Below are 17808 nucleotides of genomic sequence, written 5' to 3'. Positions count from 1 at the left end.
CGAGCAATGTCCATAGGTAAGTCAGTGAGTGAGTGAGTCTGTAAACACCAGTCATTATCGCTTGAACCAAACAAATAATTTTCATGAAACTTGGCCACAAGCTTCATATCTGATGCCTAACAAAGGTATATTGACCGCATCAAAATCTGCACTCATTAACTGGTTGGCATCAGGCCTAAAACGCTAAAAAAATGCCCTAACCTACAGGGGGCGTTGCATCAGCAGCACGGCTATGCCCTCAGCCAAAAACATGACCTACAACCTGTAAAAAAATGACCTGCAACCTGTAAAAAAAATGACTTGCAACCTGTAAAAACATGACCTGCAACCTGTAAAAACATGACCTGTAAACATGTATCACAGTAATCAGCATCGAGAGGGCTTCCATTCAACCAATCACGTGACCAGATTCTGCGCATGACCAAATTTTTCACATTTTATGATGTCATTGACTGTTTGTTGCTCCTGATCCAGGTGAGATTCAGGATCCGTGGTCGTATTTTTTATTTCACGTTCACAACAATAAATAGACAGACAGATTGAACTGCATTTTGCTTGTTTATGCCATGGGCCACATGGCTCCTGCCATTGGTTGTCGAGGGCGAGTTAAAATACACAGAGATCAAGGGAAAAGGGATAATTAGGGTTAGCTGTTGCGGTTAGGGTGCAACGTAACACACCATCAATAAAATAATAATTTATTTGTTTTAATTAATGACATCCATTAACTCAAAATATTGTAACACCATTTTGTATTGACCATTCCGGATAAAACAGTTTCTACTAAAATTATCCTGTTTAGATTGACATCACTAAGTGACTATCTAAGGTACCCACATTGCTGAAATGGCTGAAGCCTCGCTGCTTTCACCACTGTTGTGGGTTCGATGCCCATGGTGGTTCAAACTAGTGTTGGTGGATCAGACGTCTTGTTAAGGGTATCACTGGTATCATGGATTAATATTTGAACACTCAACCAATCAATGCCTGCTTGTGGAGGAAATTCAAAAACAAAACTAAAACCAATCAACGTGGTTGTAAGAAAATAAAAAAAACAAACGATGAACTTGCTTGCGATTACTTGCTTATAATCTTTTGAAACAAACTATTTCCGTGTAGTTTTGGTAATGGAACCTCTAATACAGACATGTGCAAAACACTGGAGGTCAATTTGCAATGGTCAAAGAGATACAGAGAACAGGTGTGTGTGTGTGTGTGTGTGTGTGTGTGTGTGTGTGTGTGTGTGTGTGTGTGTGTGTGTGTGTGTGTGTGTTATACCTCCTAGCTTGATAGACCAGCAAGGCACCGCCCATTAGGCATGAGCTTAGCAGAGATACAGCCCCTGCATCTCCGCAGGATTGAACTGCAGCCAATACCAGCAAGAGAGATCCTCGTTCTTCCAATTTCTCTGGGAATTTAGCATTACTTTTTTTTAAACTTGGCCTAATGTGAACAGTTTGTGCAAGCACTACTCTTTTGGAGCTTCAAGCACAGAATTTTTAAACCTGCCAGGACCAAAACTCCTACTCAGTAAGTTTCAAATATCATTTATCAAGCATTGTGCAATTTGGTTTCACAAGTTGTTGGATGGAAGATTGACTTGAAGCGGAGCAAGTTGTGATATATAATACTGATGTGCTTTGCAGGCCTCGTACTCTCAAGTTTTGTGCTACTTACAGGGAGGGCCAACATGCCACTAATGGCAACGCTTTGGGTTCTCTACCACTCGCTTGTTAATGTGGGACAAGTCTGGTACTCCTTTGGTAAGTTCCATTCCTTATTACAATACCAACAGTGGCAAGGATGCATGTCAAAGATATCGGCCCGATTGCATCAAGCAATCTTAAGGAAAGATTTGAGGATTTACTTAAATATTCCCTCAAGTTTCCCCTTAAGGGCATCCTTGAGGATCATTGCATATTTGAATATTCTTCAGGTTTTCCTCAAAACTTTCCCTAAACCCAACGGAACCCCCCTCCCCCCCCCCACCCGTCCTTACCTCTCGTCCTTAAACATCAACGTTTGAGTTTCCAAATGGCGCTCTTTATGGAAATTGATCACAAAGAGGATGATGAAATTGGTCACAAAGAGGATTTTTTTTTTGTTGTTGTTCTTTTTTTTGTGTACAAGATCGAGGCTCGTGAAAGAGCGAACATTAATCACACAAAAGTCAAACCGACACAAACCAACACATAAAACACAAAATAAGGGGAGCAGTAGACAAGATGGGGAGAGAGGGCGAAGGACACAAACACAACATTTGAGAGCAGGGACATCGAGAGAACTGTGGGAGGGAGAGGGCTTGGGGGGAGGTGGGAGAGGTATAAAACGTATGGACACTGCAAGGACTTCCAGGAAAGAAGTTGGAATTTCGAAAAAGTGTATCTGGGGTGAATTCGCGGGGGTAGAAAAGATCAAGTTTTTGGATGGGGGAAGATTCCAATGAGATGGTGGTGAACAGCTGTTTTAAAGACCTGGAGGGAGGAGTGGGATTGAAGGGAGTGGGGGAGTTTGTTCCAGAGGCAGGAGAAAAGGGGAATAAAAGAGTGAAGGTGAGCAGAGAGCATAGATTTTGGCATTTTAACCATAAGAGGGTTGCTGGCAGATCTTGTGCGACCTGTAGGAATATTTGGGGGACAGAGCACAGAGAGAGCTGGGGGAGCAAGGCCGGAGAGGAGTCGGTAGAAGACAGAAAGACCACCAACCTGCCTGCGGTGAGTGAGTGAAAGGCCCTCGGAGTTAGCTTCATCGCAGGAGATTCCAATGATTCTGAAAGCTTTGGTTTCAACAGCGTGAAGTCGAGCTAGGTGTGAGGAGGAGCACCGGCCCAGAGGGGGGAACAGTATTCCATTGAGCTGCGGATGAAAGCCTTGTATGTGGTGAGGAGCTCAGGTGTTCCGAGGAAGGACTTCGCACGACGGAGGATGCCCAGTCGGCGACTGGCTTTGGAGGCCAGTTTGTTAATGTGGTTTTGCCAAGAAAGATCATGGCAGACAGTGAGACCCAAAAGCTTGAGCGAACAGAACTTCTTGGAGAGGATTGTTGAGAAAGTAGATGAGAGGGTTTTCCTGTTGGTCTTTTCGGAGAGACATAGTAAGTGTGTGAGATTTCTCAGGATTGAAAGACATGTTCCACTTGTTTGACCAGTCTGTGATTTTGTCCAGGTCTGCAGAGAGTGAGGAGGCTGCAGACTGCCGATCTGAGGGATGAGGAATGGAGCGGCAGAGAGCGGAGTCATCAGCAAAGAGATAGAGAGGGTTTTCCAGAGAGTCGGAGAGGTCATTGATGAAGACCAGAAAAAGCACAGGGCCCAGAACACTACCTTGGGGAACTCCCGCCAGAACAGGAAGGGGAGATGAGAGAAATCCATTCAGGGCCATACGTTGACTACGACCAGAGAGGAAGTCCGCAAGCCAAGCGTGGAGATTTCCATGGATACCATAGGAGGAGAGTTTGGTAAGCAGAGTTGGGTGCCAGACCGTATCGAAGACACGTGATATGTCAAGGGAGACAGCTCTGATTTCCTGTTTGGCATTTAGTACCTCCATCCGTTGTTGCTACAGCAGAAGCAACATGTCCAGAGTAGAATGCCCTGGTCTGAATCCAAATTGATGATCGGAGATCAAGCCATTGGAGAAGAGGAAGGATTTGATATCCGAAGCAATGATGGATTCCATGACTTTGCTGATAATTGGGAGCAGGCTGATTAGTCTGTAGTTGCAAGGATCTGTTTTTCCACATTTTTTGTGTAAAGCGGTAATGTTTGCTGATTTCCAAGATGCTGGCAGATGACCTTGAGCAAAAGAGAGGGTGAAAAGAACAGAGAGAGGGTGAGATAGAGCGGCAGAGCAGGATTTTAGGACCTGTGGGCTGATGCCGTCTGGTCCAGTTGCAGAATCAGATTCGAGGTTTGACAAAAACTTTTCCACCTTGTCAGGAGAGAAGGACACAGAGTCCAGGAGCAGTTGGGTGCGACTGGGTAAGGTGGGAACAGAGAAAGATGGGTTTGGGACACAAGATTTTGAGGCAAACACAGAGTTGAGGCATTCGGCTTTGTCACGTGCAATGTCAACTGTGTAGCTATTTGAGGTGAGGGAGGGGATGGAGGGGGAACAAACACCGGAAACGGATTTGACCAGACGCCACCAGGATTTGGAGGAAGGAGACAGGTTTGAGAGTTCATTCTTGAGTGTGGAGAGATAGTGCTTCCTGGCACTCCTGAGGGTAGACACACACTTGTTCCGAGCTTGGTGGAAGGAACTGAGATTGCCTTCAGTTGGATTTGCCTTCCAAGAGGCAAAGGCAAGTTGTTTCAGGGCAACTGCCTCACCACAGGATTCAGTGTACCATGGACGAGAGGAAGGGTAAGACAACTGAAAACGAGATGGGATAAATCTGTGCATGGGAGAGAGCAGTTTGCTTTGGAAGAATTCCCAGGAAGAATTGATGTCAGAGGCAGTAGAGACGGGAGACCAGTCCAGATGATTGATGGCTGCTTGCAGACCGTGCCAGTCAGCCTGAGTGAAATGCCAGACTCGTCGGCACTGAGGAGGCTCTCTGAGAATGGCCAGAGAGATGTCCACTTTAACAAGCACATGATCGGAAGACCCGATTGGAGCAGAAGAAGAGCAGCAGACATTTGCAGGGAAGTTTGTCATAACCAAGTCTAGAAGAGAAGATACTCCATTGACTGAGATCTGGGTCGGGAAATTGACAGATTGTGTCAGTCCCAATGAGTCACAGAAGTCCTTTGCTGAGGTGCCATGGCTGGTGAGAGAGGAACCCACACCCAGCCAGCTGGCATGATGACAGTTGAAGTAGACAGCGACATGTAAATGGAGTCATCACTGTTTGGAGGACAGTACAGAACACATCTATCTATAATTCCAGTAATCTCTGTGTGTATGTATGTATGTATGTATGTATGTATGTATGTCTGTATGTCTGTGACCGCTGTTTCTCGACAACCACGGGTCCGATATACTTTAAACTTGCGAGGTATATTGCTGGGGACCCGAGGATGTGCCTTTTCAAGGTTTCATATTAATCGGACAAGTAGTTAGCGAGCTATGTCCAAAAAACGATTCAACCAATCAGAGAGCAGCGAGCTATCACGTGTGCCGAACGTGGCGAACAGACTCTGCCTCGGACGGCACATTTGAGAGCGTATTCATTTATTTCACGTTGGCAAACTATGTTGGCGTTAAACTATGTTTTAAAACTAATTAAAACTACTTTGCGATTCTTTCGCTTTCCTGCGCGTTTGTGCACGCTATGGCGATTTCTTTACCAAACTCCGCAAGCCGTTCGCTTTGGACCAAACCATTTCATGTAAATAGAGGGGGGGGGGGGGATTGTCACCGTACTCGCAAGCCGTTCGCTTTGGACCAAACCATTTCATGTAAATAGAGGGGGGGGATTGTCACCGTACTCGCAAGCCGTTCGCTTTGGACCAAACCATTTCATGTAAATAGAGGGGGGGGATATAATTTTAGATATATATATAGTACGGGCATGCCCTGGTATGAACAAAAGGTGGGAGCGGAGAGGAAGCCGTAGCCAGAGGTACTCCTGGGGGTTGGGTGGAGAGAGGACAGTGCAAGGAGAGTGAGGAAGAGAGTTTTTGATAAAGATAGCAACCCCACCACCAGGACGAGGCTCAGGTCTATCATACCGGAGGAGGGAGTAACCAGGAAGAGATATTAAGGAATCAGAGACATCTTGAAGGAGGAAAGCTTCTGTTAAGCAGATCAAGTCTGGATTGTCAGAAGCAACCTGAATGGAGAGATCAATCAGGTTTGAGCGAAGGCCCCGGATGTTTGAGGTCCATATCGTTAATGAGAGAGGGGGAGCAACGGGTGCAGGAGAGGGGAGCGGAGCGGTAGGGTCAGATGAAGGATGAGAGGGGGAGGTAGGAAGAGCAGTTGATAGCGTGTCAGAGAATACAGAAGAGTTACAAGAAAGGGAAGGTTGAGGAGGACGAAGGGTTTGATAGTGATGGCATGAGGCACAGTGAGGGGTTCTTTGAGGGGGTGGGGGGGCAGAGGAAAGTAGAAGGTTGGGGGAGGTGGAGGTATGAGATAGAAGGGAGATGAAGTGGGGAGGAGGCAGCTTTGAGAAGGAGGTGGGAGGGGGGGGAATTGGAGAGGGATGGTAGAGGGGGATATTTGAAGGGGAGGAATTAGGTGGGAGTTTTGAAGGGGAGGGGCACTGGGGGAGTTTTGGAGGGGAGGGACAAGGGGAGAGTTTAGAAAGTGGATGATTAATGAAAGACGAACATTGATAACAAATTGGGTTTATTGTGATTTTCAAGTTTGAGATCCGTTTAAGAACGATAGAGGAGGGGTGGAATGAATTTGAATTTAGAGCATTTAGTGATTTAGAATTATAAGAGATTGAATATTTTTTTGAAATGGAATGAGTTGCAGAGGAAATTGAAAAAAGCCTTTTAAATAGGAAGAAAAACAGAGTGTTGTAATATACCACTGAATAAAACACTGCAGGGGAAAGTTTAAACATATTTAAACAGAACCGTGAAGAACAATCTAATATTCACAAAAATACCAACGGGGAGAGGGCCTGGAGGGACAACCACGAGTCACGTGAACAGGGCAAAAGTTGTCAGCAAAAGGAACAGGGCAAAACAGATCTAGGGAATGGCGTGAAAATGGGGGTGAAATGGGGGTGAAACACGTGGTCGCAGAATGAACGAACGAAAAGAAGGAAATGTTTGTTTTTTGTTTTTGTTTTTTTTAGTTAAGAATTTAAACAAGGAAGTATGGGGTGAAAAGACTTGGGAAATGACTGAGAGAATGAGAGTAGAAGGACCACGATGAGGATGATGAAATTGGTCACAAAGAGGATGAAGAAATTGGTCATAAAGAGGACGTCGCAAATGTACTTTCAGAGACCTTTGTCAACCCTCATTACGTTTATGATGATGAACACTTGTGCCAAGCATTTCGGTTCTACAGGACAGGGAACTAGAAGATGGTGGACCTGTTGCATGAACATCTTGACCATCCTACACAGAGGAATTTCGTCCAACCAGTTGTGCTACAAGTTTGTATTTTTTTGAGGTTCCTGGCTTGCGGAAGCTTCAGGCTGTGATTGTATATACCATCAACATCAACAAATTGACGGTTTGCCACATCATCCACAGGTTGGCAGAATTCCTTTTCGGGAGTTCATCAGCTTCCAGGCTGAGGAACATTCCCATCACGTGAAGCGCGGTTTCTTCTCCATGCACAGATTCCCGGGTGTGATCGGTGTTATTGACTGCACGCACATCCGTATAAAAGCCCTACACGAATACAAAATCAATCACAAAGGATTTCACTGCTTCAATGTGCAGTGTGTCTGTGACCATGAGATAACGATTATCAACTTGGTTGCCAAACTCCCTGGTGCGATGCATGATTCTCGGATCTGGCGCGAGTCTGCTATACACTGCCAAATTCAACAGTCACAACATAATGGACCGATTATTGTTGAAGGTGGCTATCCATGCCAAACATGGTTGATGACTCCGCTCACTCATCACAATGATTGAGCAGAGGGAACGGTACAATGATGCCCTCACATGAACCAAAACGATCATAGGGAGGACATTCAGAGCCATGAAAATAAGGTTCAACTGCCTCCAAGGCAGGATACGTTTATCGCCGCAGAGGGCATGTTGTGTCGTTATGGCAGCTGTGGTCCTGCATAACATCAGTCGGAGATTTGGGGTACCAGACTCTAATCACGAGTAGAGGAGTACCGAGAAGTGATATGCCAAAATGCAATGTACCTCTTCCTATCTCCAATCTGATTGGTTGTCTAGCATAGCAACGGCTCCTAAGGATTTCCTCAACCTTAAGGAAATGCTTACTTGAGGATTTCCTAATAGTGGGGCGGCTTAGCCCAAATATTCAAAAGAATTGTGCATTTTGTGATACAAGCACCAAATTTGGCACAAATGTACATTAATATGTTGCGAACATTTTCAGATATTGGGCCACTTGAAATTCCGTAATTTTTTTTTTCAAATTTTTTCAAATTTCGTAATTTCAAATTTTTCGGGTGACACCGTCACAATTTCGGTCTTCGAGGCCGGCCGATAGGCAAAGTGTGACCGGAAGGGACGAGGTTCTCCTGACCAGGTGGCCCTCGATCTGGGAAGCGAGAGGCGTTCCATTAGTGGACGCGCGCCTCACGCCCGACTTTTGGGCGGCCCCGGCAGGCCGTTTGTTTTGACGTTCCGTGACAGGCCCCGCACCCCCACCTCCGGGCCGACCGGAAGCTTGTGCTGAGTACATCATACCTGAACAACTCAGTGAGGCAGAACACAGCAGTGCACACCAGGGTGACCCCTTCAGTGCATAAACCAATTAACCTGTCCACTGCAGGGCATATAGAAATGAAGTTATTTTCTGCATATAATAATAATATAAGTTCAGTTCTATATAACAATTTCTGTTATCACCACTACCACTACAACTACCACTACTACAAGCTTTGTCTGGAATTTTGTGGACTAACAGACAAACAGACATACAGACAAGCTGGGATCAAAACATTACCTCCTTCCACCATTGAGTGTAGAGGTAAACATCATGGAAATTATATCATGCCCTAGATTTAATTCATGCTTACCCATGTATTTGCTTCACTGGTTCACAAGGTCTTTTGCATACATGTAATTCAGACTCTCGTCTTCATTGCTGACCACACAATGTTCGCAACATATTAATGTACATTTGTGCCAAATTTGGTGCTTGTATCACAAAATGCACAATTCTTTTGAATATTTGGGCTAAGCCACCCCACTATATCGGCCGGCCTCGAAGACCGAAATTGTGACGGTGTCACCCGAAAAATTTGAAATTACGAAATTTGAAAAAAATTGAAAAAAAAAATTACGGAATTTCAAGTGGCCCAATATCTGAAAATGTTCGCAACATATTAATGTACATTTGTGCCAAATTTGGTGCTTGTATCACAAAATGCACAACAGGTTTGCTATGCTGCTACACTATAAGGGTTGTTTATGCAACATCTCTCAAGAAAATATTTCACGAAGTAATCACAGTGTACCTTAAGGGGAATCTTTTCTGAAGGAAGAGGGAATTTTATGCAACTGGGCCACTGTCTCCAAAAGTAGCATCTCTATTGCATCAGATGCACCAATTCTAAAAACAAAAGTACATATTTTATTTATATATATATATATATATATATATATATATATATATATATATATATATATATATATATATATCTATATATATAAAGTAGAGTTGGCCTCTATCTATGATCTCTAAGATCTCGAGAACCCGTGGACTGATTTGCGAGCGGAAAGTACTGTTCGACTCGGGATGGTCCCAGGAATGTCACGGAGACATAAACATTTAAAAAATTTCGGGTTTTAAAATTAGCGTATTATTAGCACTAGCAGAAGAGAGAGGGATTCGAAGGGAGGGAGCGCAGCGCTTCTAGCGCTTCTGACTACAGCACACCTTAAAATTAAAAAAACTTCGGGTCTACAATCTCTAAGATCTCGAGAACCCGTGGACGGATTTGCGAGCGGAAAGTACTGTTCGACTCGGGATGGTCCCAGGAATGTCACGGAGACATAAACATTTAAAAAATTCGGGTTTTAAAATTAGCGTTCCCCTCCCCTCCTCTTCCCCCCTCCCCTCCTCCTCCCACTCCCCGTGCAAAGCCGGGTACCTCTGCTAGTATATATATATAGATATATATATATATATATATATATATATATATATATATATATATGTATGTATGTATACATATATATATATATATATATATATATATATGTATGTATACATATATGTATGTATATATATATATATGTATGTATACATATATGTATGTATATATACATATATATATGTATATATGTATGTATATATACATATATATATATATATATGTATGTATATATACATATATATATATATATATATATATATATACATATATATATATATATATATATATATATATATATATATATATATATATATATATATATATATATATATATATATATATATATATATATATATATATATATATATATATATATATATACAGACTTGGCATTTAATATGGAATATTTTTTTTTTCTTGACTTGGGTTTACTTTCTTAACTCAGTATATCAACCTAGTGAGTTTCCTTTACACTTTGGTGATTTATTTGTTAAAAGAACCATGTCACTGATTGTCTTTCGCAGCAAGAAGTCAATAACAGGATTATATCACAGGTGGCGTGACAAAATGTAAGGACAGGTACATTTGACGATTGGCTTCACAATCGGGTATATAAGGGTTGTTGCGTTCTGTATTAGTGGAAATCAACTGCTGCACGTCTCCAAAAGTTATTGCTGCTTCCTCTGCAGATGGTCCGTCAACTCGACAATGCTGTTTGTCATGGAGTGGTGGCTTTACGAAATTACGGCATGAAACAGCGCGCTATTGCTCGGCAGTATGGCATCACTCAAGGTCAGGTGTCAAAGATCCTGAAACGAAATGCTCAGAGGGGTGTCCCTACTCCAATACCGAGGCTAGGACGTCCACGCAGAACCACAAGGAGTGATGATCGCCAGCTGCACCGGTTAGTCTGCAATGGCCGTACCAAGTCAGCTAATCGGCTTAGGGCTGAGTGGCAGCAACTGACAAATGTGCCTGTATCCAGAAGGCGAGTCAACCAACGACTGGTTCAAGCAGGCTATCGTGGCAGGCGTCCCCTGAGAAAGCCACGCCTGACCAGACAACACCGCCAGCGCCGATTGCAGTGGGCCAGAGAGCACCGTCAATGGCAGCCAGGACACTGGAATCACGTGATCTTCAGTGACGAGTCTAGATTTCTGGTCTATCGTCAAGATGGTCGCTTCCGAGTGTGCAGACAAGTGCATGAAGCCTACAACAAAGATTGTATAGTGCCAAGAGTCCAAGCTGGAGGTGGTGGGGTGACCGTTTGGGCTGCTTTTCATGCAGGGGGCAAAACTGACCTGGTTGTTCTGAATGGAAACCTGAACCAGTTCAAGCACAGGGCCATCCTGGAAGAAACATTGCCCTCCATTTGCTCGTGCAGCCTTTCGAGGAAACTTTGTCTTCCAAGATGACAATGCACGGCCTCATCGTGCTCGCATGATCCAACACTTTCTTGCTGACCGTGGTGTAGAGCATATGGAGTGGCCTGCCATGTCCCCGGATATGAATCTGATAGAGAACTTGTGGGCAGAATTAACGCGTCAAATCGACCACTTGGACCAGCAGCCGACCTCTGTGTGTGAATTGCAGCAGGCTATTGTCACTGCATGGCAAGCGATTCCTGTCCAAACCTTGGCAAATCTCGTGAACAGCATGCCTCAACGTGTACGTGCTCTCCTGAATGCTCGTGGGGGTTACACGAAGTACTGAACTGTAATTTTACTGTCTGTAATCCCAGTCGTAATTTAACTTTTGTTTTTGTTAAAAAAAATTTGGGCTAATGTGCAAAATAAAGAGATACTTCTGGAAAACGTACAGAAGTTTAACACAGTACTGTCCATGAATTGAGTTCGATATCAGTTTACATCACTTTCAAGGATCAATTTATTTGTTTCGAAATGTCAAATGTGGTTTTTGTTTCTTTTAAAGGTCACATTAACAAAATGTAGAATAATTTCAACATAATTCCAATGAACTTTTGGTTCCAAGACATCTTGAAAAGTAAGTTCACCCCCACCAAAAAAATATTCCATATTAAATGCCAAGTCTGTATATATATATATATATATATATATATATATATATATATATATATATATATATATATATATATATATATATATATATATATATATATATATATATATATATATACATACATATACAGACTTGGCATTTAATATGGAATATTTTTTTTGTGGGGGTGAACTTACTTTTCAAGATGTCTTAGAACCAAAAGTTCATTGGAATTATGTTGAAATTATTCTCGATTTTGTTAATGTCACCTTTAAAAGAAGCAAAAACCACATTTGACATTTCGAAACAAATAAATTGATCCTTGAAAGTGATGTAAACTGATATCGAACTCAATTCATGGACAGTACTGTGTTAAACTTCTGTACGTTTTCCAGAAGTATCTCTTTATTTTGCACATTAGCCAAAAAATTTTTTAACAAAAGTTAAATTACGACTGGGATTACGGACAGTAAAATTACAGTTCAGTACTTTGTGTAACCCCCACAAGCATTCAGGAGAGCACGTACACGTTGAGGCATGCTGTTCATGAGATTTGCCAAGGTTTGGACAGGAATCGCTTGCCATGCAGTGACAATAGCCTGCTGCAATTCACGCACAGAGGTCGGCTGCTGGTCCAAGTGGTCGATTTGATGCGTTAATTCTGCCCACAAGTTCTCCATCGGATTCATATCCGGGGACATGGCAGGCCACTCCATATGCTCTACACCACGGTCAGCAAGAAAGTGTTGGATCATGCGAGCACGATGAGGCCGTGCATTGTCATCTTGGAAGACAACGTTTCCTCGAAAGGCTGCACGAGCAAATGGAACCAATGTTTCTTCCAGAATGGCCCTGTACTTGAACTGGTTCAGGTTTCCATTCAGAGCAACCAGGTCAGTTTTGCCCCCTGCATGTAAAGCAGCCCAAACGGTCACCCCACCACCTCCAGCTTGGACTCTTGGCACTATACAATCTTTGTTGTAGGCTTCATGCACTTGTATGCGCACTCGGACGCGGCCATCTTGACGATAGACCAGAAATCTAGACTCGTCACTGAAGATCAGGTGATTCCAGTGTCCTTGCTGCCATTGATTGTGCTCTCTGGCCCACTGCAATCGGCGCTGGCAGTGTTGTCTGGTCAGGCGTGGCTTTCTCAGGGGACGCCTGCCACGATAGCCTGCTTGAACCAGTCGTTGGTTGACTGGCCTTCTGGATACTGGCACATTTGTCAGTTGCTGCCACTCAGCCCTAAGCCGATTAGCTGACTTGGTCCGGCCATTGCGGACTAACCGGTGCAGCTGGCGATCATCCCTCCTTGTGGTTCTGCGGGGACATCCTGGCCTCGGTATTGGAGTAGGTACACCCCTCTGAGCATTTCGTTTCAGGATCTATGACACCTGACCTTGAGTGATGCCATACTGCCGAGCAATAGCACGCTGTTTCATGCCGTAATTTCGTAAAGCCACCACTCCATGACAAACAGCATTGTCGAGTTGACGGACCATCTCCAGAGGAAGCGGCAATAACTTTTGGAGACGTGTAGCAGTTGTTTTCCACTAATACAGAACGCAACAACCCTTGTATACCCGACTGTGAAGCCAATCATCAAATGCACCTGTCCGTACATTTTGCCACGCCACCTGTGATATAATCCTGTTGTTGACTTCTTGCTGCGACAGACAATCAGTTACATGGTTCTTTTAACAAATAAATCACCAAAGTGTAAAAGAAACTCACCAGATTGATATACTGAGTTAAGAAAGTAAACCCAAGTCAAGAAAAAATATATAATCCATATTAAATGCCAAGTCTGTATATATATATATATATATTGTTACAGACGTGGCTTGGATGTTATTTACCGAGCGGTTTTATGGTATGACCACGTCTGCACAAGTTACCCGATTGTGCCCGAACGTTGACTAGTCGCGCTATGCTAGACCAATGAAGGAAAAAGAAGACACACGGCTGGAATTAATACGACACGACACCAGGGATACGGTTCTCAAAGGTTGTTATTACAATAATGCGGAAGGTTTAGATTACAGGGACAAGAGGGAAACATAGGAAGGTGGGCACTTAAACACACTTATATTAACCCCAACGGACGACAGATAAACGGGACAAGGCTCACTCACACGGGGTTTGATGGCAAAGAAAGCGGGTAGCGATCGCTCCAGGTGCACCTGGGCTCAGGGCAGGATCACGTACGGTCCAGTTTAAGAGATGCGGTGGAGGTATTGCAGCGCTCGAGGGGTGGCGACTTCTCTCTCCAGGCTGGGGGCGCATCTGACGTCACATCCGGCGCGGGGCCGCGTATATCCGGCGGGGAGTGACACGCCCTCGGCTCGTTAGCTCCGCCTCGTGGAATCGGCACGTTGCTTCTCATTGGGTGCGTGGGGGGGTTACTGGCTCCGCCCCTGACGAGGAGCTGACAGCCAGCCCCTTCGGGGTAACGCCGTGGAGCGTATGGTCATGGCGGGTAACCGAGCCGGTGTGAGGACGCACACTCCCCGCCCCTCTGTTGTTGTAGTCGTAGTTGTAGTTGTAATTGTTGTTGTAGTTGTTGTTATTGTTGTTGTTTGGGGAAGAAGATGGGAGGAGGTATGGGAAAGGTCCTAAACTCACTACTGATGCCATATAATCACATTCTGGTGCAACGAAGAGTCATAATTAATGGAAACGAGGCCTTAACTGACATAGATTAAGAATAACTAGGAAGATGTCCGAAAGTTGGCTACGTGTGGTGCGGTGGACCTGGGCACGACATTTAATGGGGGAATAAGGGGAAGGTCGGCTCTACTGATTGTTATTTACATGCAATGGGACTAGGGAATGGGGGATTGGGGAAAGTTGGGGAGTATTGGAGAAAATAGGGGAATATTTACAAGCGGATATGGAGGCCAAATTCCATATTCGCAACATTGCACCCTTCTCTACCCTCGGGGCGTCCCGACCCGATAAATTTTTACCTACTTTAGTGTGGCACGCAATGTAGTTCCCTCTACTATTAACTCTACCCTGAGTGCGACAGTTTTACAGATATTCACAAATGAGTAAATATGTCCCCCTGCGACGTTGCACCCTTCTCCTCACAGAAACACACCCACAGGATAACCGAATCCGGAAAGAATTCTCAAACTAAACATACAGCCGGTAGGGAGCATTATTTACAAGACTACGCTGCTATTTACACTACGATCCAGGACCTGTTTTTGGAGGAACACATGCAGATGTTATGCATAGAGAGAGCGCGCTTGCCAACATCGATACACCAACCCACGAGTGCTCTGTGGCCGACGGCCTTTAATAACGTGCAGAGCACCCTTTCCCAGCATCAAAAGCACCACCCCACCGCCAATCGGTGCAGTCACCATTGTTCATTGGAATAAAAATAAACTCGACAACCCCTAACCCTGCAGGTGTCTCTTGCTCTTCTTGTGGTGCACTTGGTGGTGTTAACTATTAGTGGTTCACCTGTATGGCATAGGTGCCACGTTGATCCATAGGTCCATCCCCGGGTGGTGCTTGGCCGCAAACGAACTGCGGTCCATTGTGGGTGGCCACAAACATTGCGGTCCATATGGTGTATCGATCCCGGCAGCAAACAGCGAAAGTGCAGGCCCACAACTGCGCAGCCAGCACCTCTCTCTCCTCTCTCTCTACCCCAAAGCCAGATCCTCGGAGGTGGGAGACAAAAGAAGCAGACAAGTGAGTAAGGTGGTAAGGGCGCAAAAGTGCACGCAATGTAAGGTGATGCACACTGGGGGCACATGGGAACCAGGTGAGACAGGTACGTTCCTATCGTACGCCCCCCCCCCACCAGGTAACCTACATGGCCCCTCCCTTACCCCTTACTGTATCCACAAAACACAACACTACCCATAAACATCTACTTTACAAATCAACAAACATCCCTACTGTCTTCCCCGTTCCTCCCATAAACCAAATTCGTCTTCTCTCCCTCCTAACCAATCAAATTTGCCATTTTCAACTCTCCTCAAAATTTGCCATTTTCAACTCAACATCAAAATTTGCCATTACCAATTCATCATCAGTCCCTCCTAGGGAGGGAGAGATGGAATCACCCCAATGTCTCATCCACGTCGTGATGCGTCTCACAAATCCTCACAGCAATCTCATTTCCTGCACAAAACAAAGAAAACACAGGTGTGGAGTCATCATCATCACCACAGGTAAGTGGCTGCGTATGGTGCGACAGGTTCATCAATCCTAACTATTTCCTAAATGACTTTAACAACTTTACACTACCCGGGGTCTCTCTCCGGCCAAACCATTGGCCCTCTTACACTATGGGTTCTAAAAACCAATTCCCATTGGCCAAACTGTGGTGCTCTTCAATTTGGGGTCTCACTCCCCCGATTCATCTCCCGGTGCCCTCGTACAATTTCTGGGCTGCGGCGTGTACCTCTCCCAGTGGGTCTACCCACCTGCACACCTCCACCACTGCAGTTGCCTCCGAGCTTACCTGCTCCTTACCCTAACCTAACTACCAGGGGAAGGCCCTCTGGCTCTCTCCCCACTCCGTGCCCTCTCTGGCACTGGGCTGCCCGATCCACACCCGGGATCCTCAGGCACCCACTCACAACTACCGGCTCCCAGAGCCCACCTGCGGCCTCACCTGGCCGACATCCTCACAGTGGTGGAGTGCCCAACCAACTACACACACTAACAGGCTACACGCCCAGCCATTTCCACAACACTAATGCACCCATTCACAACACCATTCTGCAACCGCACCACAAATGCCAATATCCAACCACAATGTACCTGCACCCTCTACCTAACACTTACACTACCCGCCCCGGGTACTCGTGAAAGGGGTCCACTCTTCCCCCATCCACACCTTCGCACCATGCACACCACTCCGTACCACTCACTCCAACTCTCTCCACACACCTGTACCTGCACACCTGTGCTCTCACACCTGGTGCCACCTGCACCCTTCTCTCCCCAAGCGCATTCGCGCTGATCCACACACTCACTACTCATACACTGCTCCACACACCTGTCCAGTTGCACACCTGTGCAATCACACCTGTTCAATTCTCACAAACACGGCATCATCTCAGCTAACTACTCCCTTCTGAAACTTGCGCTTCCCAGTCGTCCCTTTAAACTATTGCGCTCCCTCGTCATTATCATCCATACTAATCTACCTGCGTCCCCACTACAGGTATCAGTCACTAACTAATCTTAACGTTACCTAAGGTCATCTTCTCTAGATCCCTACACACAATATCCTAACCCACCCGGGCTAGTTTTCACTGCCATACACCCCATAAGCTATTGCTCCTTTGCCCCCCACACATGGGAAGGATGGTGGTTTTGCCATCCCACCACATCGGGGGTCTCTCACTACCAATTTCGCACATCGAATTTCAACAAATTAAAAATTTGCCAATCACTGCCCATCATCTGCCAATCACTACTGCCAATCCCTTGCCAATCATCAAATTTGGTTTTTCTCTAATTTTGGGTCCAAAACACTAACCTCATCACCCAGTCTACTCACTAATACCTCTCGGTGCGCCAATCCCTGTCCAAAGCCCGGCTTCGTAAAGCCAAGCAATGGATGCTGGTTGTTTTGTGCCAGCGGCTGGATGCGTCCGGCACTCGGTGCAGGGACGGGGGCTTACCCGTGCCGAGATCCCACGCACCACCTCGGCACGGAGCCATCCAATGCCCCGCTCTCGACCTGCCGGCACGTCTCACCAAAAAGTGGTCGCCATGACGACCCTTTCTATCGGGCTGCCAGCTCCGCCTAGTGGAGCCTGGACGCGGCCGTTCAAAGCTAGGCCTGGCACGCACCGAGGGCCTGCTTCGGCTAAAAGTCGTTCTAAACTCTACCCCGTCTAACGTCGATGCTTCACCTGCATGCTTACATCCCGCAGCCCGTTCCTTGCTCACACATCCAGCCGTGCCCATGCTCCTCGTACCTTTCCTTACACACCCAGGTACCCTCATTCCACTCACAGCCTTGGTCACACACCTGACCACCGAACACTTTGGCACACATTCGTTGCTCGCACACCTCACCAATACACC

At 45.5% G+C, this 17808-nt stretch overlaps 1 protein-coding gene across 5 annotated transcripts in view; it reads left to right on the top strand.

The window, feature by feature from the left end:
• LMF1 (lipase maturation factor 1) overlaps positions 1 to 17808 on the top strand; it is a 52089-nt gene that overhangs the window by 11121 nt on the left and 23160 nt on the right. For all 5 annotated transcript variants that reach the window (XM_068129052.2, XM_078785424.1, XM_078785420.1 and 2 more), the window contains one exon: positions 1647 to 1763. In XM_068129052.2, the coding sequence (XP_067985153.2) occupies positions 1647 to 1763 (117 nt within the window). The remainder of the gene's footprint in view (positions 1 to 1646; positions 1764 to 17808) is intronic.

The sequence above is a fragment of the Myxine glutinosa genome, chromosome 1 (genome assembly GCF_964187855.1).
Source record: "Myxine glutinosa chromosome 1, kmMyxGlut1.1, whole genome shotgun sequence".
NCBI classification, from domain to species: domain Eukaryota; kingdom Metazoa; phylum Chordata; class Myxini; order Myxiniformes; family Myxinidae; genus Myxine; species Myxine glutinosa.
The sequence above is the reverse complement of the archived record's forward strand: the minus strand, read 5'-3'. Positions and strand labels throughout refer to the sequence as shown.